The sequence below is a fragment of the Hyperolius riggenbachi genome, chromosome 5, assembly GCF_040937935.1.
Source record: "Hyperolius riggenbachi isolate aHypRig1 chromosome 5, aHypRig1.pri, whole genome shotgun sequence".
NCBI lineage: Eukaryota > Metazoa > Chordata > Amphibia > Anura > Hyperoliidae > Hyperolius > Hyperolius riggenbachi.
The window spans coordinates 404,320,253-404,343,477 of NC_090650.1; the positions used below are offsets into that span (position 1 = coordinate 404,320,253).

General features: G+C 41.5%; 1 protein-coding gene across 1 annotated transcript in view; it reads right to left on the reverse strand.

Moving 5' to 3' along the window:
* CSMD3 (CUB and Sushi multiple domains 3) overlaps positions 1–23,225 on the reverse strand; it is a 1,539,978-nt gene that overhangs the window by 70,196 nt on the left and 1,446,557 nt on the right. Inside the window, exons 59-62 of the mRNA XM_068237930.1 lie at positions 17,611–17,793; positions 2,704–2,880; positions 1,440–1,619; positions 326–499 (exon numbers count right to left, since the gene is read on the reverse strand). Coding sequence (XP_068094031.1) covers positions 326–499; positions 1,440–1,619; positions 2,704–2,880; positions 17,611–17,793 — 714 coding nt within the window. The remainder of the gene's footprint in view (positions 1–325; positions 500–1,439; positions 1,620–2,703; positions 2,881–17,610; positions 17,794–23,225) is intronic.

Sequence of the window (23,225 nt, forward strand, 5' to 3'; positions counted from 1 at the left end):
TGTGTGTGTGGGGGGGGGGGGTGGCAGGCCTGTGGGGGGCCCCAGCTACTAACCTTTGTTTCTTTCGATACAGAGGATTATACCTCAGATCAGGTGTTTTTGTGGCTACACTTGTTATGGGTGTGAAGATGATGGCCAGAATTGTTTTATGACCCTTGCGAGATGGGCCCCAAGTCCTTGAAGGGCACAAAGGGGAGTCAAGGGAAGTGGTGTGAATATTTGGGGAGGCCCATCAAAGTTTAGCTGGGGGGCACCATCCATGAATTATATTTATGCCACTGTACACTGTAATCTGCTATGGGCTACTACAATCTGCTTGACTCACGTAAGCACTGTGGCACCTCTCCGCTCCATGTTCCATTGCCCACACAGGTCAGCACTGCAGGAAAGGAAAGCTCATAACCTGGAAAACAGGCGTAGCTGATACTAAATCCCCAATCAAAGTTTGTTCCTTCCAGCCTGCCATTGGATACTTGAGGGGGATGTGAGCAGGTCACAGCTGAAAAAGAGCAAGAGAGCCAGTATTATAGTGCGAAATTACAGCCATTTACACTGACATGTGTATTATCAGATGTATACAGTAAATACATTTTAAGCTGAATATTAATTTTAAGTATTTAAGATGGAACATAGGTGTGAATAGTAATATCAATTATAACGTACAAATAATGCCAGTTGCCTGGCGGTCATGCTGAACTTTTGGCTTTAGTTCCTTTGACTTGACACACCATAGTACAATCATATGATCTTTATGCTCATTCTGGGCCAAGGACTATAGTCACTATAGTGTTAGAGGCAGAAAATAGCATAGAAGTCAGACAACTGGCATTATTTATTAGAGTTTGAAGATGGCAGCCTCCATATTCCTCTAACTTCAGGTTCCCTTTAAAGTGAATCGGTACTGTTTTAAAAACAAAAAAGTCAGATACTCACCTAAGGAGAGGGAAGGCTCAGTTCTAATGAGCCTTCCCTCTCCTCTCCCGATGCCCGGTCCCGCGCAGGATCCCCCGTAGCAGGATTTGACCAGTTCGGTCAAATACTGCCACGTCAGCCGCCGAAGGGAGTTTTCCGAAGTCTTTGGGAGCACTCGGGCTCCCGAAGACGGGCCGCTTCATATGACACACTCGCGCCACACTCGCGCGTGTGTAGTGTGGAGCAGCCCGTCTTCGGGAGCCCGAGTGCTCCCGAAGACTTCCGAAGTCCCTGCGGCGGGGGATTTGAACGGAGGATCCACCGGGCACACCCGGAGAGGAGAGGGAAGGCTCATTAGGACCGAGCCTTCCCTCTCGCTAGGTGAGTATCTGACTTTTTTGTTTTAAAAACAGTACCCATTCACTTTAAGGAAACATTGGTTTTGAACCACAGCAAATATATTTTTTCATACTTTTAAAGTGCCATAAAATGAAAATTCTAATAATAAAAAAATAAAAGTACTGCACCTTTACAGGCTGGAATGACTCCACTCCAGGTGCCATTACTGGTACAGGTGCGTGTCATGGAGCTCTTTGGATCCATGGTGTACCCAGGCTGGCATATGTAGGTGACATTCTGGCCAACAATAAAGTCTTCTCCATATCGGAGACCGTTGGCTGGAACTCCAGGATCTCCGCAGCTGATGACTGTAGGTGGACCATGAAAATATAAAACATGTTTTAAAAAGCAACAGTAATATTATTGTCATTTTTGTTTTATTATGAGATCACTATAGAAAAAAGCATGACATTGTGCTATCCTATTCCCAGTGGCATTACTAGGGGGGTGCGGTGGGTGCAGAACGCACCTGGTGTCACCAGCAGAGGGGGTGACACCAAGCTCCAGAAAGAGTGGAATAGGGCTATGTAAATATAGACCAGGCTATTGCCCAACGCCTCCCTCCCCTTTTGCAAATAGGCCCTGTATAACCCCTTACCAACCCCATTCTAAACAAATGTGACAAGTAACGAGACTACAAAAAAAAGTATTATTGGTTTTGTTTAGACTGGTGAGGTTGGAGGGCATGGGTTAAGAAAGGGGTGACACAATGAGTTTTTTGCACTGGGTGATACCAACCCTAGGGACGCCTCTGCCTATTCCTGATAGTCAATTGTGCATTAGTAGCACAAGACAATCCTCAACTGCTTTAAAATCCTACTTGTCAGCGTTGAACAATTCCTAATCTGCCAGTAAGACTACTGATGAAGAGTGGAGTTGCCTGTTAGTCATAGGCCAATACGGCCGTTTTCATTTTGCCATAATTTTTTCACGAAAATGTCACAATTTCGCACAGATGAGAATATTCCCAAAATATATAGGGGAACGAATAAACACATTTTCACGGAGGTAGGACGTTCCTTTTACAATATGTGGGCATGAGAAAATTCACTTTTGTTAAATGCCCCAAAGTTTCTGGACATAAGAAAACAGGTTTAAACACAGATAAGAATATGCATGACAATTTATAGGCCAAATGCCCAAATCAATAGGCATGAAAAAAACAAAAAAAAAAACGTACACATTTTCAAGAAAGCTCTCACTTTCGTGAAAATGTGTATCTTGTGAAAATCCATATTTTTGAAAAAAATATTGAGTCAGATGAAAATATACATGGCAGAGCTCAAATGAAGGAACATTTAGGTCTACTGTAGTCTATTGCTACTGGAGACTACTACCATACATAGCGTATGTGTTTTAATATCTGATTGTCTTTGTTGTCTGTGGACTTACTCGTGCAGTTGGGCAAGCTCCCGGACCAAGTGCCATTAGCCGTACATTGCCGGATGTTGGCGCCGGTGAGGATGTAGCCATCGAGGCAGGAATAGACCACCGAGCTGGAGAATGCAGTGCCATCAATTCGGAACACCCTTCCATTTGCCGTTGTTCCTGGATTCCCACATTGTACAGCTAAGAAAATAGACAGGATAATATTATGAAATATAACAGAGAACAAATCCTAACAGATAACAATGGGTTCATTGGGTTGTATTTGTAAGTGGCTGAATAGCCATTCACCCAACATTTCTTCTTTGCTCGCTATACAATCCGCTCCGGGAAATTTAGCTTCCTTGCGAATTTGAAGCATTGGTCATGAATTAATTACTCCTTTTGAAAACATCTAAACATCAGGAATTGTTCTCACTTTAGAAGATCGTTATCAGTAACTCATATTGTAACACTTAGTCTGTTTATAAAATGTTGGTGAATACAGACAGGTGGACATTTCTCCTAACAAACCTGCCACTAATCCAGAAAGGAAGAAACTCTGTTAGCAAAGGAAGACCACTAGCTGACAGAGAATGAGCAAGCAGATGATTGATTGGTAGATTGATTAATTACCATTTTTGTATTTATAAAGCGCCAACATATTACACAGCGCTGAACATTAGTAAAGGGTACAGACAATATTTAGGGGTGACATACAGCAATAAGACAATACAGGAATATATGCAAACCAGATCACACAGCACAGTATGCTTAGTCATTCAGTGGATGGAAGCATGCAGATTAGGCAAGTTGAATTCATTTAGATCCATAGGATGGGTATACGGTAATGGAGGTGCGTGATCAGGTAGGAGGCACAAGGAGGAGGACCTTGCCGAAGGCTTACAATGTAGAGGGAGAGAAAGGAACACAAAAAGTAGGGGACCAGAGTTCAGTTGCAAGTTTAGAAGGAGGGGGGGGGTAGGCCAGAGTGAAAAAGTGCGTTTTGAGGGCCTTTTTGAAGATGTTGAAGGAAGGTGCATCCCTAATGGGGAGAGATACAGAGTTTGATAGTGTTGGAGCAGCACTTGAGAAGTCCTTGAGTACCGTAACTTTTATTGCAGTGTCACCTATTCTCTTGTCACATGGGGTAATCCCAACCAGGGCCCACACTCATCTTCCATTTTCCTTCCTGGGTCAATGGAGATTTGCTCATTAGGAGAACTGTGCAGAATTTTGCCATCTTAAAGTGGTCTGAAACTCTGACATAACATTCAATAAAAATGTGTTTTCCTACTTTTTACTACTCATACGGTTATCATATTTGCTTTTGTGCATAAGTAATATTGTCTGTTTACAAATTACAAGTTTCCAAAGTGTAGTTTATCGTGCCCTAATATCTGTCATTGCATTTTATTCAAACTACATTTTATTATATATTAACATCTTCTAATGAACTATTCTGGACTGTGTGTGTGTCTGAAGCACAGAGAGTTTCTTTTAACTTGTTACACTGTATTTACACACATTGTAACAACATTGGAATGAAAACAAAGATACTGTTATCTACATTTTGGATGCAGATTTGAAGCTGAATAGCAGGACAAAGTGCTTTGTATAACCATTTTAGTAAAGTTCTGCTAAAAAAAACAAAAAACAAAATATGGGATAATAGCTTTCAAGCTGAGAGGAATCTTTTAGAGCAAAGTAGAAATGCTGGCTTTCAGACCACTTTAAAACAGAAGGTATTTGCAATTTCTCAGACTGGAATGAGCTTCTGAGGTGTCCCACAATGCATCAAAATACATAAATAGTTAGGGACTCTTTTTAAAATGTGTATGTCATGAGGGTATATTACTGTTATTTTTGCATGGGCATGTAATTAGTGATGGACACAAAGTGGAAAGAATACACCTTTATTTCCAAACAAAATATTGTCACCATACATTGTACTAGGGACATACTTTAAACATAATAACCGGTACAAATAGGCAAATGAAATGTGTGGATTTTATCCATAGTGGCATGTTTTATTTTAAAACTACAATGGCCGAAAACTGAAACATAATGCATTTTTTCCATGTTGTTTTTATTCCCATTACAATGCATTTAGAATGAAACCATTCTTAGCAAAATGTACCACTCAATGAAATCTTAATTGGTGGGAAAAAAAAAAAAGATATAAATCATTTTGTTGTGAAAATTTCTCTGGTCCATAGGGGGGAAAAACCACTCAGTGGTGAACTGGTGAATAATTATATTATTCTGAGGCACCGCTATAACTTTCACCCGATGAAGGCATGGCTGTCTAACAAAGACAACCAAGGTTCATGCCTAGGATGTGTACAACACAGCAGGTCATCTTAGCAGCCGCTCAGATATTTTCTTCAGTCAGTGTGTGGAATATTTTATTTGCAATTACTAGGGAAAAACCAAATTCTATGTTTGTTTTCCAGTTTAGCCCCTTACTGACAGCTAATGTATATCTACAGCTACATTAACCTCACTAGCTCGCAATTAGCAATACCAAAGATACATACAAACACAATGGGACAGATTGATCAAAACATGTGCAAGCAAAACTGATGCAAAAATGGACCAATTAAAATCTTTGATCTAGGCATCTTCTCCACTTTTCAACCAATTTTGCTCCAATTTTCCTTGCAGTGCATTTAATGACCTTGCCCCAACGCACTTTACATCTTACCGGCAGGGGAAATCTGCAGATGACAACTTCATCAACTGTAGACCTCTCAAGCTTAAAACGATCAAAATTTTAAAAAGATGTCACAAAAGTCAATAAATAAAAGAGCCAATAATCCTCTGAGAAATGTAGTTCCCCATTAGGTAGTTTACGGTGGCATTTCTGTTTATTACAGTTTGTCACACATACCTAAAACTGTGTACGGACTCTTAATTATTGAGTGTTATGACAACATGCCCTGGATCCTCAATATTGATGTCACGTCAGTCATAACGCGCGACTGCTATCGCTGAATTATCTAACGGCCTCTCTCACTACTGACAAGTTCGTCTTTCTGCAGCAAGTAAATAAGCATTCATAATGCATTTCCATTCATTTATGATACTCATTTGGGAGAGCATCAGGCAGTAGAGTATGTGAAATATTTCTCATGTCTTACGAAGGCCTCCAAATCCTCCATCTAAACAGCTTATAAAATGTAAATGACTGAAGCAGATCTTAAAACCCAGCTGCAGGCACAAATGTTTCCCTGGTCTTGTGCAAAACTCAGTGGCAATACTTGTTTCTGCAACCCTAGTTCTCCCAAAAATTGGGATGCTGGGTAAAGCAAAAATAAAAAGACTAATTTGCAAACCCTGGCTATATGCAATTCATTTCTTTTCCTGACTTTTCTCCTAGGAGATACATTTTCATCTGCTGTTTAACTACCTAACGACCGCGTCACGCCAATGGGCATGAACGTGGCGGCAGCCCCAGGACCACCTAACGCCAATTGGCGTCAGGTCCTGGAGCTGTCTACTGCAGGAAATTGCGCGCAGGCTGTACGTGCATCTCCTGCTTGGGGGGCGGAGCTCCGCCCCACCTTCAGTCTTTGAGTGGCCATCAGCAGCGCTGTACTTGGGACAGCCTTGTGACACAGCCGTGATTGGCTGGTGGGGGGTGGGCGGGAGGGAGCAGAGAAACAATTAACAAAAAAATAGACATTTTTATATAAAAAAAAATAGAAATAGATATTTGTTAAAAAAATAAATAAACAACTGGGGGGGGGGCATCCGATCCCACCAACAGAGAGCTCTGTTGGTGGGGAGAAAGGGGGGGGAATCACCTGTGTGCTGTGTTGTGCGGCCCTGCAGCTTGGCCTTAAAGCTGCAGTGGCCATTTTGGTAAAAAAAAAGGCCTGATCTTTAGGGGTGTTTAGAACTGTGGTCCTCAAGTGGTTAAAATAACTTTTCAGCAATCTGCAATTGAAAAAGTGGCAAAAAGTAGGTGGAGAAGTTTTGTCAAAATTATTTTGAGTATTTTCTTGCTTGCTGGTAGCTTGAAAGACATTTTATTTACAAGTTTGAAAATATCACCTAGGAGAAAACTCAGGAGAAAAAGTTAATTGCATATGGGCCCAGGTGTTGTTCATTTGAAAATAGTACAGTATCGACATAGGAGTGGTTGAGCAATGTTCATGTTTTTGGAGAAAATCTGATGCCTGCAAAACACATGGAAAAAGTTGGGATGGGGGGGCAATAGTAGCATGAGTAGACTACGCTAAGTTGAGTAATGCTAAAAAGTATACCTTAATCAAAGGTGCAAGGAAAAAAAAGCTCAGGGTGAAGCCGAAATCTCAGAATATAATTTCTAACAATGTATTTTATCGTTTCTCCATCTTTATCTCAGACTAATAAATAGGGTAAAATAATGGTATTAAAGGGGCACAGGGGGAAAATACTGATAAATATTACCAATATTTTACTAAAACTAAACCTAACCTTACTCTCACTCAGTATCCTCACCCCTCTGAAGCCTAGTCCTAAGACCCCCCCTCCTTCCTGACATCAAACTCTAAAACCCCCTTCCTGATGCCTAACCCTAAACCCCCCTTCCTGATGCCTAACCCTAAACCCCCCTTCCTGATGCCTAACCCTAAACCACCCTTCCTGATGCCTAACCCTAAACCCCCCTTCCTGATGCCTAACCCTAAAACCCCCTTCCTGATGCCTAACCCTAAAACCCCCTTCCTGGTGCCTAACCCTAAACCCCCCTTCCTGATGCCTAACCCTAAACCCCCCCTTCCTGATGCCTAACCCTAAAACCCCCTTCCTGATGCCTAACCCTAAAACCCCCTTCCTGATGCCTAACCCTAATTCTCAAAACAAATTTCAAAACAATTTTTAAACTGAAATTTCTCAAAATGAAAAGTTTCAGTGCCAACTATTTATCGGTTGCCCAAATTTCTTCTTTTGGCCCCTAATAGCCGATATTTTTTATTAGCGCCTAAGGTCACACTGTGAAAGTGTATTAGCATTGCATTAGGGCTGCGTTGTGCGACCTTAACACTGCATCAAAGGCAATGTCCTAATGTGAAAGTAGCCTTATAGAATATTTAGTCAGTGTTTGCCCATTGTAAAAATGTTTCCTCTTCTTAATTTATATTCTGAAATTAATCACAGTTGGGGACATCTTTACTGCCAACAAGCTGCAATACTGTAAAATGTTTCTTTACTAAATGTTCTAAAGCCAGTACAAAACATATTTGGTCTCCCAGAATGCTCTGGGAGGAGAATTCCACATTGCTACAGTGCTTAGCATCAGCAAAAAAAATCACTGGGAGTACAGGGCTACATTCAGTACACAGCAATACATACAGTTGATATAGAAAGTGTTTTTGATGCTGAAACCAGGAAAATTACTGTAAAAGTAGGAATTCTGAATAATTGAGTGAATTCTACTATATGACACTTCAGTGCCTCTTTAAAGGGACACTGTGGACTTTGCCCACGCAATTGAGCGCGCAAAAGTCCGCGAACGGCACTTCACGTGCTAACTGTTTAACACACCCGTGCTAAACAGTTTGCACGGCTTTGTGAATCAAGCCCAATGTCTTTAGGAAACTACAAGTTGCATAGCATTATCAAGCGCTTTCAAACTACTGGCACTCAGTTTTGGTTGCAAATTTTCGCCAAAGTCATTTTCGCACATCGAAAATGCTATTACAAAGCTACAGTACTTATAATGCTAATACATTTTATGTTTTTATTTTTTTGCAAAATGGAAAAGGAAACAAATTTGCGAAAATTCAGAGAAAACAAGAACATTTTTTATTTTTACTGTGAAAATTCTCAAGAAGCTCAAAATGGATAATTTTCACCACGAAAATATGCGAAAAATAACAAACTTAGTACAACATGATTTTTGATGCCATTTTTGCTCAAAAGTCAAATTTAACATTTTTTCCCAAAAATGAATGCGAAAACAATACCGGCATTTTTGCTCATCACTGCTGGCACTTAGAAAAGTGCTTGTAGTGTGAACCCGCCTTCATATGCTTCTCACTTCAGGTTCCCTTCCATAAATGTTATACATTTTAACTACATTCTGGCTAGATTCACAGTGGGACGTTGCGTTTTGATGCCACGTTAAAGTCGCACCGCAAGCTTACAACGCAACGCGCCCAAAAAGTGGCAACGCAGCGTTACCGTCGCATACAGCAGATACAGTAAAAAATACAGGCAATGAAAAGTATGCTTCCAAGTCATTACTGAGCATGTGCAAACAGTCCAACGCAGCTTATAACGTGTATAACGCACTGCATGCAGTACTTTTACTTAACGTGCAGCGTTAGACACCAACGCAACGTGTGCACTGTGAACAGGGCATTGATTTTTCATTGCAGTGAGTTATTCTGCGTTAAATGCTGTTTTAACGCGCGACTTTAACGTCCCACTGTGAACTTAGCCTCAAAGTTTTTTTTATTATCAAATTCAATATATTATCTCAGTGGCTTAACTACAATTCATGTAGTAAAACGTGCAAAACTTTGATGGGGCCCTACCAATGGTGACAACCCTTCCCTTGCCTTCCCTTGTTGTCCTTCACAGCCTTGGGGCCCATCACACAAGGGTCGGAAACAAGTGTGGCCATCATGATCTTCACACCCATAACAAGTGTAGCCAGAAAAACACCTGATCTGAAGCACAGTCCCTTGTATCGGAGGAACTTAAAGAGAATCTGTATTGTTAAAATCGCACAAAAGTAAACATACCAATGCGTTAGGGGACATCTCCTATTACCCTCTGTCACAATTTCGCCGCTCCTCGCCACATTATAAGTGGTTAAAAACAGTTTTAAAAAGTTTGTTTATAAACAAACAAAATGGCCACCAAAACAGGAAGTAGGTTGATGTACAGTATGTCCACACATAGAAAATACATCCATACACAATCAGGCTGTATACAGCCTTCCTTTTTAATCTCAAGAGATCAATTGTGTGTTTCTTGCCCCCTGCAGCTATCTTCCACTGAAGTGTCAGGCTGTTTCTTCCTGCAGAGTGCAGACAGCTGTGCCTGTATGTAATTCCTCAGTATGTGAAAGCCCAGCCAGCTCAGAGGAGGATTTATCCAGCTTGTAAAAGATAATAGAGCAGAGAGAAGCTGCACTAATCTAAATATCACACAGGCAGTGTGCAGAGAGGGGCCTGGAGGGGGGAGATGCATCACAGAACCACAACACTGAAGAACTTGGCAGCCTTCCAGACACAGGCTGACAAGTCTGACAAGAGAGAGATAAGTTGATTTATTACAGAGATGGTGATAGTAGAACGTGCTGCAGTAAGCCAGAACACCTTAGAATAGCTTTTGGAACTTGTAGGATGATAAAAAACAGGATGCAATTTTTGTTACGGAGTCTCTTTAAAGGATACCCGAAGTGACATGTGACATGATGAGATAGACATGTGTATGTACAGTGCCTAGCACACAAATAACTATGCTGTGTTCCTTTTTTTTTCTCTGCCTGAAATAGTTAAATATCAGGTATGTAAGTGGCTGACTCAGTCCTGATTCAGACAGGAAGTGACTACAGTATGACTCTCACTGATAAGAAATTATCCCTTTTACCTTTTTCTTGCTCTGAGAAGCCATTTTCTGCTAGGAAAGTGTTTTATAGTTGGAATTTCTTATCAGTGAGGGTCACACTGTAGTCACTTCCTGTCTGAGTCAGGTCTGAGTCAGCCACTTACACACCTGATATTTAACTCTTTCAGGCAGAGAAAGAAAAAAAGGTACATAGCATAGTTATTTGTGTGCTAGGCACTGTACATACACATGTCTATCTCATCATGTCACATGTCAGTTCGGGTATCCTATAAGGTTAGTACTTGGAGCCCCCACAGCTCTGAGCTGCTCCCCTATATTATCTATTACAATACTACAGTATGCCATTTACTATCTCATCACACCAGGGCCTCGATTCACAAAGCTGTGATAAATGATATCATGGTCATGATAAGCTTAGCGCGCGTACACGTTTGCACGCATAATAGTAAAGGTTTGCGCGCGTTAACTTTCCCCATTCACGTGCTAACCCAAATGTTAGTGCGTGAACGGGAAAGTTAATGCACGCAAAGCTTTATTATTATGCGCGCAAACCTAAACGGGCGCTAACCCGCACACTGAACTTATCACGGCCGTGACAGCATTTACTCCAGCTTTGCGAATGGAGGCCCAGATCTGGTCCCCATCAATTCCAACATAGATTGGTAAAATGTCTTGACAAAACTAATTTGATACATTCCCTTTGTTTATTACATTACACTATACCCATCTATTATGAACATAGTTAAGACATTTTGGCTGCTAGAACTAGCTACTCACATGAGTATCTACTGTATATTCAACATATTATCCTCTTCCCTCCCTCCCCCCCCCCCCCCCCAAGCTCCCAATAACTTTCCCTCCCTCTTCTCACCCTGCTGAGGCAAATTGCAACCACCTAAGCCCCATACCGTGATAGCTAGTAGGTAGGCTTCAGGTTAGGTAATTTGTCAATCTGATTCAAATGATTTCTAGTTCTGGTTTATATTATACTCTGCATTACTAATATAACGACTTCCTATCAAAACTTATAGTGTAAGTATAACCCTTTCTGACAGAACTGTTGCAACAAAAGATTAACTATTATATGCTTAGATGTTAGGATCCAAATCGCATGTTCTGTACTTTTCTACTCATTAATAAAAATGTATTGATAACAAAAAAATACTACAGTATGCCCATAGATCAGAGCCAGATCATCAACGAGGCAAACCTAGGCAGTTGCCTTCGACCTTCGGCCTGGAGAAAATCTAGTGCATGACGCCCCCCACCAATTTCGGCAGTGTGAAATTTTGCATCGAAAACTGCAATTACGCATCATAATTGTAATGCGAAATTTCAAAGAAAATTTTAATTAATTTCATATGTAAAAATAGTATTTCAAAATTTCACATAATTTTCACAAAAATTTGTATAACTTTGTGCCGAATTTAGAGGTCAATAGCAAAGCCCCCATACATGCTATTGCTACCTTAATTGCTACACACGTTAAAGAAAAAGCGACACCCATGCTAACCTAGAAATAAAAAACACATATATAAATAGATAAATACTACTTCTACTTACATAACAGATGTATTGTGCTATCCATGTAATCATTCCTGTGAATTTTACAAAGGAAAAGCAGAAAATCCTATTCCAGGCAGTGGCCATCTTGCCAAGCTAATGCTGACATCATATCCTCCCTGGCTCATGTCCCCCCCCCCCCTCTTCTCTTGCTCATTGTGTATTCATTAGCTGCTCTCCTCCCAGAGTCTTCAGACACTCCCACTGAGGTGTATACTAACAACTGCACTGTGTTTTTTATTTACACATCCAATCACTGAGTCACCTCAGCCTTGCTTGTAAATATAAGTAATCAGAGGGTTGTTTCTGATAAGCAGCTAGGCAGGTAAATAAATAGAAGAGGGGGAATATATTATAGATAAAAAGAACTCCCAGCATTCAACTTTTTTGCACTGTTTGGTACTAGGGCAAGTGCTCTTAAAGTATGTGATAACTCCAAACCATAACAGCAGAAAAAGTTTTGCAAGTTTTGAATGCAGGATTAGCATCTTTATCACTTAATACACTCAGATCAGATGCTGTTGAAATTTGATTTTTATGGTGACAATACCACTTTAAGCAGAATAGTGGGTATGAGTCACAAAAATAATTTTTCAAAAAGACCTTGTAGTTTTTGAGAAACTCAATTTTAAAAATGCAAAGAAAATGGTTTTTAAACTGTCATTTTTCTAAGTTTAAAAATTGAGTTTCTCAAAAACTACAAGATCTTTTTGCAAAATTATTTTTTTTACTTGTACCCACAATTCTCCTTAACATATCTCGCAATTTTGGTGTCAATAGCATGTATGGGGGCTTTGCTATTCACTGCTAAATTCGGCACAAAATTACGCAACATTTCGCAAAATTTTATGCGAAATTACGAATGACTACACAAAATCAATTGAATTTGCAAATTGTAATTATGTATAAGCGTAATTGGGAAGATGTACGCAAAATTTAGCCAAATCGAAATTTGGTGATTACGATCATCGCTACCCCCACCAAATCCTACCAAAAAAAGCCATGTGACCATCAGCAGTGGGCAAAAACTGCTATCTTGCCTAAGGCCCCATTTCGTCCTAATCCTTTTCTGCCATAGATACATAGACAGATGTAGCAGCTATAAATATGATCTCGGAGTTCAGAGATTCGAGCTATAAACTCACATAAAACCTCATAACTCTTCTTTGAGCTAATATTTAATATGCACATTCCCTGGCAGGAAGCGGAATCCATTTTTTATGACAGCTAAACAAAGTCTGGAAGTTGCGGCCTGGCAGAGATGAAACAGGCAGCACAATCCTATATTTGCTTTGTGTCGGTGGCAGCTCAGATGAAACGGTGACGCCGGGCGTGCCTCTTTCTCTCCGAGGATTTAGGACCGATTTTTCTCCTTTTTAAAGGTGTGTTTAAAGGCAGCGGGGGAAGCTTTGTACCGGGTGGAATGTTAAACTTAGATTTGTGAAATAAGCCTCGGTGTTTAGAAAGAGATGAGAATCTCGTAGAGGAGATAGAGTCACAAAGATAAAGTGAGTACAAGCTCCTACACGACATCAGAGACAGATGTACAGCACAATGCCAGGGATTCAATTCCCTCTGAAAATCATTCAGGCAATTGCAAAAAAAACTCTACAGCATCTCCAAGAAAAGTTACAATTGTCACTTGTGATTTGATCCATGGATATGTTCTACAGGTTATTTAACCCTTTCCCAAGACGCTGATGCGTAGTAGTTGGCTACATGTTTGTGTTGCTAGTGCAATAAAAGCAAGCTAACTCAAAGTAGCAGGGTCAGCCAAACTATCCCAGGGAAAACAAACACATACAGTATAGATAGCAAGTAGATAAATACTTGTTCTACTTACACAACAGGGGCTCGATTCACTAAAGGGTGATAACTAAGTTAGCACACCTAAAAGCCCCTAAGTTAGCACACCTAAAAGTAACTTTGCGTGCGCTAATATGAGTGCAAAAACTTTGTGCGTGCCAAGTTTAGCACTGCGCGGTGCACTGGCAACGTCGCACCCCCTGCGCTGGAAACGTTGCACCCGATGCGCTGGAAATGGTGCACCTGGTGCGCCCAAAACGGCGCATCGGGTGCGACATTTCGAGCGCACCCAATGCACTCTTTCGGGTGTACCGGGTGCAACGTTTCGTGCGCTCCACGCAGCTTCTAAACTTAGTGCACGATCAGTAACAGCTTTGGACGTGCAAACTACTTAGCACCCTAGTTTGCACGTCCAAAGCCTTAAGACGTGCTAACTGAGTTTGCATTGGTTAGTGAATTGAGGCCCAGATATATTGTACTGTCCACATTTTGTACAAGTCTCTCTAAACTTTTGTATATAAGCTGATTTATGTCTATGCTGCATAAGTAATTGTTAATCGAGTAATACCTAATTGACCTTTACATTTACATTTGCGGCCAGCAATGGCGTTCCTGCCATGGTATGCTTCCTGGCAGCCATGGTGACGGTACATCTGTTGGTCTATGGACATTTTTAGGTTTTCCTTTCTTTTCTTACATGAAAAATCCTGACTTTTGTTCAGTGACTGTTTCATATAAAGAGTTACTGTGAACATCTAAGAGGATCTTTAGGTGTAAAATTTCTTTTTTACTATACTGAGTTATTTCTGTGTAGATATTCTATTTCTGCTACTTTCACTGACAAGTGAGAAAATGAGCTGGACAGAAAATGAGTGAATATATGTGGTGAGTGAATATATGTGATGTGTTTTTGTGTGTGTGCGTGTGCGTGTATGTGCGTGTGATGTATGTGGTGTGTGTGGTGTATGTGTGTGTGGTGTGTGTGTGTGTGTGTGGTGTGTGTGTGTGTGTGGAGTGTGTGTGTGGTGTGTGTTTGTGGTGTGTGTGTGTGTGTGTGTGTGTGTGGGGGGGGGGGGTGTTGTGCGTGTGTGTGTGTGTGTGGTGTGTGTGTGGTGTGTGTGTGTGTGTGTGTGTGTGTGTTTGTGTGGTGTGTGGTGTGTGTGTGTGTGTGTGTGTGTGTGTGTGTGGTGTATGTGTGTGTGGTGTGTGTGTGTGTGTGGTGTGGGTGTGTGGTGTGTGTGTGCTGTGTGTGTGTGTGTGTGTGTGTGTGTGTGTGTTTGTGTGGTGTGTGGTGTGTGTGTGTGTGTGTGTGGTGTATGTGTGTGTGGTGGGTGTGTGTGTGGTGTGGGTGTGTGGTGTGTGTGTGGTGTGTGTTTGTGTCTTTGTGGTGTGTGTGTGTGTGTGTGGGGTGTGTGTGTGTGGTGTGTGTGTGTGCGTGGTGTGTGTGTGCTTGTTGTGTGTGGTGAGTATGTGTGTGGTGTGTGTGTGTGTGTGTGTGTGGTGTGTGTGTGGTGTGTGTGTGTGTGTGTGTGTGTGTGTGTGTGTGTGTGTGTGTGTGTGTGTGTGTGTGTGTGTGTGTGTGTGTGTGTGTGTGTGTGTGTGTGCGATTGGCACATGATGGAGTGGCTTCCCATGGTTGGGGTGAGTGAACACTACATTGGGATCGGGCATGCTTGAGCTTCAGGGGTCATTAAGGATCCAACATGACCCGATTGGGTATGTGCTACTGTGCAGGGGCAGATGGCTTGTGTCTCCACAGAAGCACGGACCCGATCCAGCCCAGCTTTTTCCAAAGAAAGCCAAGCGGGTCGGTGCTACTGTTGCCGAAAAGCGTCAACAAGCTCTTTTTTGGGGGTCCCATCGGTGGAACAAGGCTGCAGAGGAGGATGAGGGGAGCCTCTTTAGAATCTAGGGGCTTCCCCCTCCTGAGGTAAGTACCCCCTAGGGGCACCTTTTTTTTTCACTACAGGTACACTTTATCTAACGTTGGTTGTACGCTATGCATACAAGGCCAACAATTTGTGGCCGAAGCAATGGTTATTGCAGTTTCAGCTTACTTTCATCTAATGTGTGTACGCACCTTTAGGCTAAGTACACACACCTTTAACCAGTTCAGCCTATCTGGACGCGCATGTTCGTCCAGATAGGCTCTGCTACTGCTGCGCATGCTATTGAGCGCGCTCCCGGCTTCCCTCCCACCACCTGCCGCTAGCCCCCCGATTAGTGAATGGGAATTTAGTTCCCATTCACCGATCTAAGTGCCCCGCAGAAAAAACGACGATCTCTCATCAGAGACCGCCCTCTTTCTGCCCCCCCCCCCCCCCCCAAAAAAAATCCCATCCTCTTTCTAGCTCCTGGATGCGAGATCGTTCGCATCCAGGACTTTTTTGACTGTGGCCATCTTGTGGCCAAATAGTAAATTACACTCACATACATTTTTTATTAAACAATTACATTATTTTACATTTAAAATTAGCTGTTTCCCTCCCACACCAAAAATTACCCAAATACATTTTTTTTATTAAAAAAAAAATATTACAATAAAAAAAAACCAACAACATAAATAGTTACCTAAGGGTCTGAACTTTTTAAAATATGCATGTCAAGATAGTATATTATTTTAAATTTTAAGCTTGTAAATAGTGATGGACGCAAATTGAATGATGAAAAATGCACTTTTATTTCTAAATAAAATATCTGCACCATAAATTGTGAAAGGGAGGGACATCATTTAAATGGTGTAGTAACCGGGACAAATGGGCAAATAAAATACATGAGTTATGGTAGCATATATTAATTTCAAACTATAATGGCCAAAAACTGAAAAATAATGATTTTTTTTCATTTCTTTCTTAATCTTCCTGTTAAAATGGATTTAGAAAAAAATTATTCTTAGCAAAATGTACCACCCAAAGAAAGCCTAATTAGTGGCGGAAAAAAACGAGATATAGATCAATTCATTGTGATATAAGTAGTGATAAAGTTATTGGCAAATGAATGGGTGGTGAACGTTGCTCGGATGCATGAGGTTTTTGACAATGTGGGGCTGAGCTGGTTAATCACTGTCGCCGCCATGGACCCAATCCCTCGGGTACCAGTTTGGGACCTGCTAGTGAGGTGGGATGACTAACAGCACACGATGAAGTGGCTTTTGGCGGGTTGGGCTAGTGGGAGAGCAATGTGCTTGGGGTCGCTCAGGCATCGGACAGCATTAAAGATCTAGAATACCAGAACCTTGTTAGGCGATGCCAGGCTCAGGCGGCTCCAGTACACATGCAAGATTCTCATTGGAGGTGGACTTTATCACTTGCCCCAGCCAGGTTTAATCTGGTTAGTATATGTAGCTTTACAGTATTCAGTGTTCTAAACTTTAAGCCTTGAGCAGCCAATTTATTTAGAGACTTGTAAGTGCTCCTAGTCAATTTATTTTAGCACATTTATTTTTTTATTTGTTACATTTACTTGCTTCTAATTGGTACTGCTGCAATGTGTAGTTCTGACCACTTGCCTCTAGGGGGCAGCGTGAGACAATAACAGAGGACTTCTGCTTTCCGTTTCTATATTTTCTGCTAGCAGAGAGAGATCAAAGCCTTTAAAGAATTTACAGCACAACGAGTTCTGCCGTCTGAGGTCAAAAGCGGTGCACTTATTTTAAACAAGATAACACTATTAAAGCTACTAATTGAAGCGACTAATGGGTTAAATCAAATCTGATCTTCTGGCTCAGTATTCTGTGCCCATTCCTTAGAACACCCATGCACAGGCTACTAATGTTGGCGCGCTTGTGGTTTTTCAGTATGAATGGGATCGTGCACTGTCCCTCCCACCAATAGAATGTCCTTCTGTTAGTCACCAATGCCATCACCATCAAACTAGATGCATTTTTTTGTATCTAAATTTATGGGACCAATAAAATTAATAACGTTAATTACACACACAGCTTAAATTTCAGTTTCCTAAAAGAAAATGACAAAATAGCTATGTATCTAGGTTTACCTTTACATTCTGGCTGCCGTCCTGTCCATGATCCGTTGCTCATACATGTCCGGTCTTCTGAACCATGGAGTGTGTACCCAACATCGCAGGTGAACTTCATGATGCTCTTTGTTCTAGATTCTGTGCCTTCTCTGGACCCATGTGCTGGAATTCCTGGGTCTCCACACCAACCAGCAGCATCTCCTGCAAGAGAGACTCCACATCATTCAGCCAGACAATGGAGAATTGTATTTACCAATTTGCCTATCAAAGCTGTTCCATGTGAATTGCGAAAGCTACCATGATCTCAGTGGCTCATAATTAGGTCATACTGATCCTTTAGCTTTAAAAGTAATCTTACTAATATTAAAAACGGGAAAGTTTGGATGTTTTGGCACACACATAGTACATTACCTGGAATAACATATAGGATACTTTTTATCCCCATAACCAAAAAGTGGGTGGAAACATTAACAAATTTCACTGGGAAACTGTAAACTGCAGCCATTCTTAAATGGTTAATGGCAGGGTTCTCAAACGTTGCACAGTTGGTCACTGGGTGACTGGGATTAATATTCAAAAAAGTGGTTGGAGCCTACAAAAGCCAATCAAAATTCACCTATTGATTCTCAAGGGGAATATTTAATTTCTGCCATTCTTGCACTTTTTCATGGCACAGTTGGTTATTGGGTGACTGTGGTTCAAACTCAGAAAAGGGGGATGGAGCCAAAGCCAATCAGATTTTTTTTCATTTTAATGCAAATTATTGATGCCAAAGACCGCAAAGTTCACAAAGTAGGTCATCGAGTAATTAGGCCTGATTTACAAAGCGGTGCTAACAGTTAGCACGCTAGTGAAAAGCCCTTTATCACGCCTAAACTCTATTTAGGCATGATAAGTTTAGGTGTGATAAGTTTAGGTGTGATAAGTTTAGGCATGATAAGTTTAGGTGTGATAAGTATTTAGGCGTGATAAGTTTAAGCACCAACTGGGTTAGCAACGCAGTGCACAGCTGATCAAAAGTTTTGCGCTAGCAAAGTCTGGTGCACTTTGCATAGAGTTTAATGGCGCTGCTTTGCGTGCGGGACTTTGCGCGCAATATAAACTTATCTAAACTTATCATGCCTAAACTTATCATGCCTAAACTTATCACGCCTAAACTTATCATGCCTAAACTGAGTTTAGGCATGATAAAAATGGTTATCACGCCTAAAGTCTTTAACTGGGTTATCACCGCTTTGTGAATCGAGCCCATAGGGCTCGATTCACAAAGGGGTGCTAACCCAGTTAGCATGCCTAAAAGACTTTAGGCATGATAACCATTGCACCATGCTGGTGAAAAGCCAGTTTAGGCGTGATAAGTTTAGGTGTGATAAGTTTAGGTGTGATAAGTTTAGGCATGCTAAGTTTAGATAAGTTTAGATCGCTTGCAAAGTCCCGCACGCAAAGCAGCGCCATTAAACTTTATACGAAGTGCACCAGTCTTTGCTAGAGTAAAACTTTTGATCAGCTGTGCACTGCGGTGCTAACGCAGTTGGCGCTTAAACTTAGCATGCCTAAACTTATCACACCTAAACTTATCATGCCTAAACTTATCACACCTAAACTTATCACACCTAAACTTATCATGCCTAAACTGAGTTTAGGCATGATAAAGGGCTTTTCACCAGGGTGCTAACTGTTAGCACCGCTTTGTGAATCGAGCCCATTGTGTGTTAGGGTTAGAAAAAGTGAGCAGAGCCAACACCAGCCAAATACATACCCGGGCAATGCTGGGCCATCAGCTAGTGTATAATAAAATGAAAATAAAGGTTGACATCTTTATTACCATACCTTAAAGTGGTATGAAACTGAACATTTCTTTATTGCTCTAAAATATTTTTTACTTTATTTACTTTTTTTATTTTTTATTCAAAAAATAGTTACCCCAGACAATGGCCTCAATTCACTAAGATCATGCTGGAGATAATAAGGCAAGAGAAAACTTACCTCCACACAGTGGCCCATATGCAATTCACTTTTTCTCCCAAATTTTCTCCTCGGATATAATTTTTCATCTTCTCTTTAAAATAAATTTTCAGCACTTTGCAATTGAAAAAACACCAAAAAGTAGGTGAAAAGGTACTACTGAAATTATTTTCAGTATTTTTTTGCTTGCTGGTGCCTTTAAAGATATTTTATTGCCGAGGTGTAAAATTATCAACATGGAGAAAACTAAGAAGAAAACGTTAATTGCATATGGGCCAGTGAGAGAGTTATCTTATCTCTTCATTCCTTAAGTTACCTCCTCTGTAGTTAAGTTATCTCTTCTATAGTTATTTTCACACCATTAATTAACAGCCTGTCTTTAACTTTAGAATTCTGGAGTTATTTAGTAAGGATTGAAGCGTTAACTTAAAGACAGAAGAGTTAACTTTAGGTTTTCCTGAGATAAACTGTTTCCTGAATACTACATGCCTCATCACCATGGTGATAATTATAGAAACATTATTAAAGACAGGAGATAAGCTTAGTGAATTGAGGCCATTGTTATTCTTGCAACACTTCCTAAAAACTTTTACATCTTGTGTAAGTGATCAACAGAAATCTGTATTGAAACTCCAATCACCTGCTTAGCAAACATTAGACTACCATAAGCTAACTATACTTTGGCCTCTTAAAACAAAAGGTATCTGCAGTCATTCAGTTTTATATGAACAGGAAGGAACTCCCACAATGTATCAGTTCTGCTCAGTGAGTGAATATGTAAATTATTTTTTCAACCAAAAGTGTACAGCAAGCTGAAAATCCTGCCTCATTACCAGCCTAAAGCAGATGCATAGCTTGCCTGTTGGCTGCAAACACAGTCCCTCCACTTGATGAGATAATTTACATGAAGAATGTTGATCATGTGACCAGAATCAGCCCATTGGGCATGTAGCTATTTAATTTAAATGTGTTGCAATGGATTAGGGACTGATCGAGGTGCACAAAAATGTTTTCTTACTTGCCTGGACTTGGGCTTTAAATGGGAGTTGAATATTGAGGAATACAGAGGCTGCCGTATTTTTATCACATTTTAAAAATGCAAGTTTCCTAGCTGTCATTCTGATCTTTTGTTTTCATTAGCATCTGAGTCCCACCAGGAATAATAATGCAACTAGCGGAATAAGACCACCTGCACGCTGGATCTGAATGAGTATTAAGAATAAGAAATTGATGGAACTTTCCCATATTAGAGCATGAGAGAAAACCCTACATTCTACTAGGAGAAGAGGAATCCACAGAGACAATCGCTGCACACTATATCACAGCATGCCACAGACTGAGAGGCGGAATCCTCAGAGACAATCAATGCACACTATATCACAGCATGTCACAGACTGAGAGGCAGAATCCACAGTGACAATCGCTGCAAACTATATCACAGCATGCCACAGACTGAGAGGTGGAATGCACAATGACAACTGCTGCACACTACACTACATTGACAATGGCTGCCCACTATTAGAGGTGGGCCGAACGGTTCGCCGGCGAACGGTTCCAGGCGAACTTCGGGTGGTTCGCCTTCGCAGGCGAAGGCGAACTTTCCCGGAAGTTCGATTCGCCCCATAATGCTCTATGAGGGTCAACTTTGACCCTCTGCATCACAGTCAGCAGACGCATTGTAGCCAATCCGGCTATACTAAGCCCTGGAGCCCCACCCCCCCCCTTATATAAGGCAGGCTCCGGCAGCCATTAGCCTCACTCGTGTGCCTGCTAGAGAGAGGAAAGGGACAGCTGCTGCAGACTTGTTCTCCTAGGGACAGATTAGTCAGGCTCTTGCCTTCTTAGCTTGCTTAGCTGAATCTTATTGCTATAATAGCGCCCCAGAAAAGCTCTTTTCAAAGCTCATCCTGCTGTGATCAATTTTGTTTTTTCTGTGTTTGAAACTGACACTTGTGTTGTTTAGACAGCATTGCTAATTCATACTGTGTGTCCCACTGCCAGCAGCAGCACATTCAGTGACTACTACCTGTGTGTGTGATACACTTGTGTTGTTTAGACAGCATTGCTAATTCATACTGTGTGTCCCACTGGCACTGCCAGCACAAATGGCAGACTTGCCTGCCTCCATATGATTCTCGTGAAAGGAATGTCGTGTCATCTTTGCCCGCCATAACTGGTTCTCGTTAAAGGATTTAAAGTACATTCATTTCAAATACACAGCAGGGCCTCGAAAGTCCTCCTCCTGTATTGTTATTTTTGGTCACTACCTCGGGGCGGGCGTGCATGCCTGCCCGCTGCCCTCCTTGGATGTGTAGCGTTGCTCAGGCTCCACACCGGATTCCATCCCTCATTCCCCGGCCTTTACCCGGGGTCACAATGTCGGACTTGCCCGCCTCCACAGGATTCTCATTGTAGCGGTACTGAACAAGTACCGCTACAAGTCTTTTCTACGGTGTTATCCTGTAATTGGCGCCTGTGTTTCATCCTTGCTACGTATACCTAAAAATATCCATCAACTGCTTACCTGTTGTACTTCAATCCCACCATGTGTGTCCCCCTCCCCCTTCCTTTTTCCTCTTGCTTTGGAAATACCTGTATGAATCTTGGTCATGCCAATAAAGCTATATTTGATTTGTATTTCAAAAAGCAGTGTATCAGCAAAACAGCTAAGTGAAAAAGCGATGGCCCTTTCTATATTCCTTTCATAGAGTTCCGATATGTGCGAATTAGCTAAAAAAAATGTAATCAGAATTGAAGGTACTTTTTAGCAATAAATACCACAGTGGCCCATCTGAGGTTTCCGTGTGATTAAGCATTCCAGCATTCTGTTGTGAGATGAACAAGACTGCGAATGAAGCGATTCGCTGCTTCCATTATAGCAGCTCCGGAACGCCTGAGCTTCCTCCCACCACAACATAAACACCGCTAACCATCTCTAAGCCCCAGCAGCATCACCTCTCCATATGTGACCCGCGCTGACTCCACGCCAAATGAGCAGCCAAGCTCAATGGGCCGTGATACAACATTTCAATAAATGTCACCCTCACAAATAAAGTTTAAAGAGCTGAGTCGGAATAATAGGCCGTAAACTTGTGTCTAGACTAGAACCCCAAGAAGATCGGCTACAAGGAAAACATCATGCAGGAGTAATGACACTGGACTGTAATGTGCTGCCTTGCGATAGTGGAAAGGAGAGGAGAAGCAAGGAGAAAAGAGGAGAAGGGAAATGAAGAGGGCGGGAAAGGGGAAGAGAAGAGCTCTGTGCACAAAACCTGATCTACCTACATCTCAGAGCTGCCCCTCTGGCCCTCCAATGACCGTTGCCTAACTGCCCTGCGCATTTCCTATTCCCATGTGCGCCTCCAGGATTTCTCAAGAGCCACCCCAACCATCTGGAACTTTCTTCTACCACCAATCAGACTTGCTCCCTCCTTTAACACATTCAAGCAAGTCCTCAAAACACACCTCTTTAAAGACGGCCTACTCAACCGCTACCACACAGTAACTTTCTACTGATTACCTATTCCACAGCTCTACCTAGTGTGTCCACCTCCCCTCCCCTTAGATTATAAGCCTTTGGCCGGGTTTCCCTTCCCTGGTGTATTCTTCATGAATGTGCGCACCATTATTGTGCTCCTTTACGATGACAGCCTCATACTTGTATTACT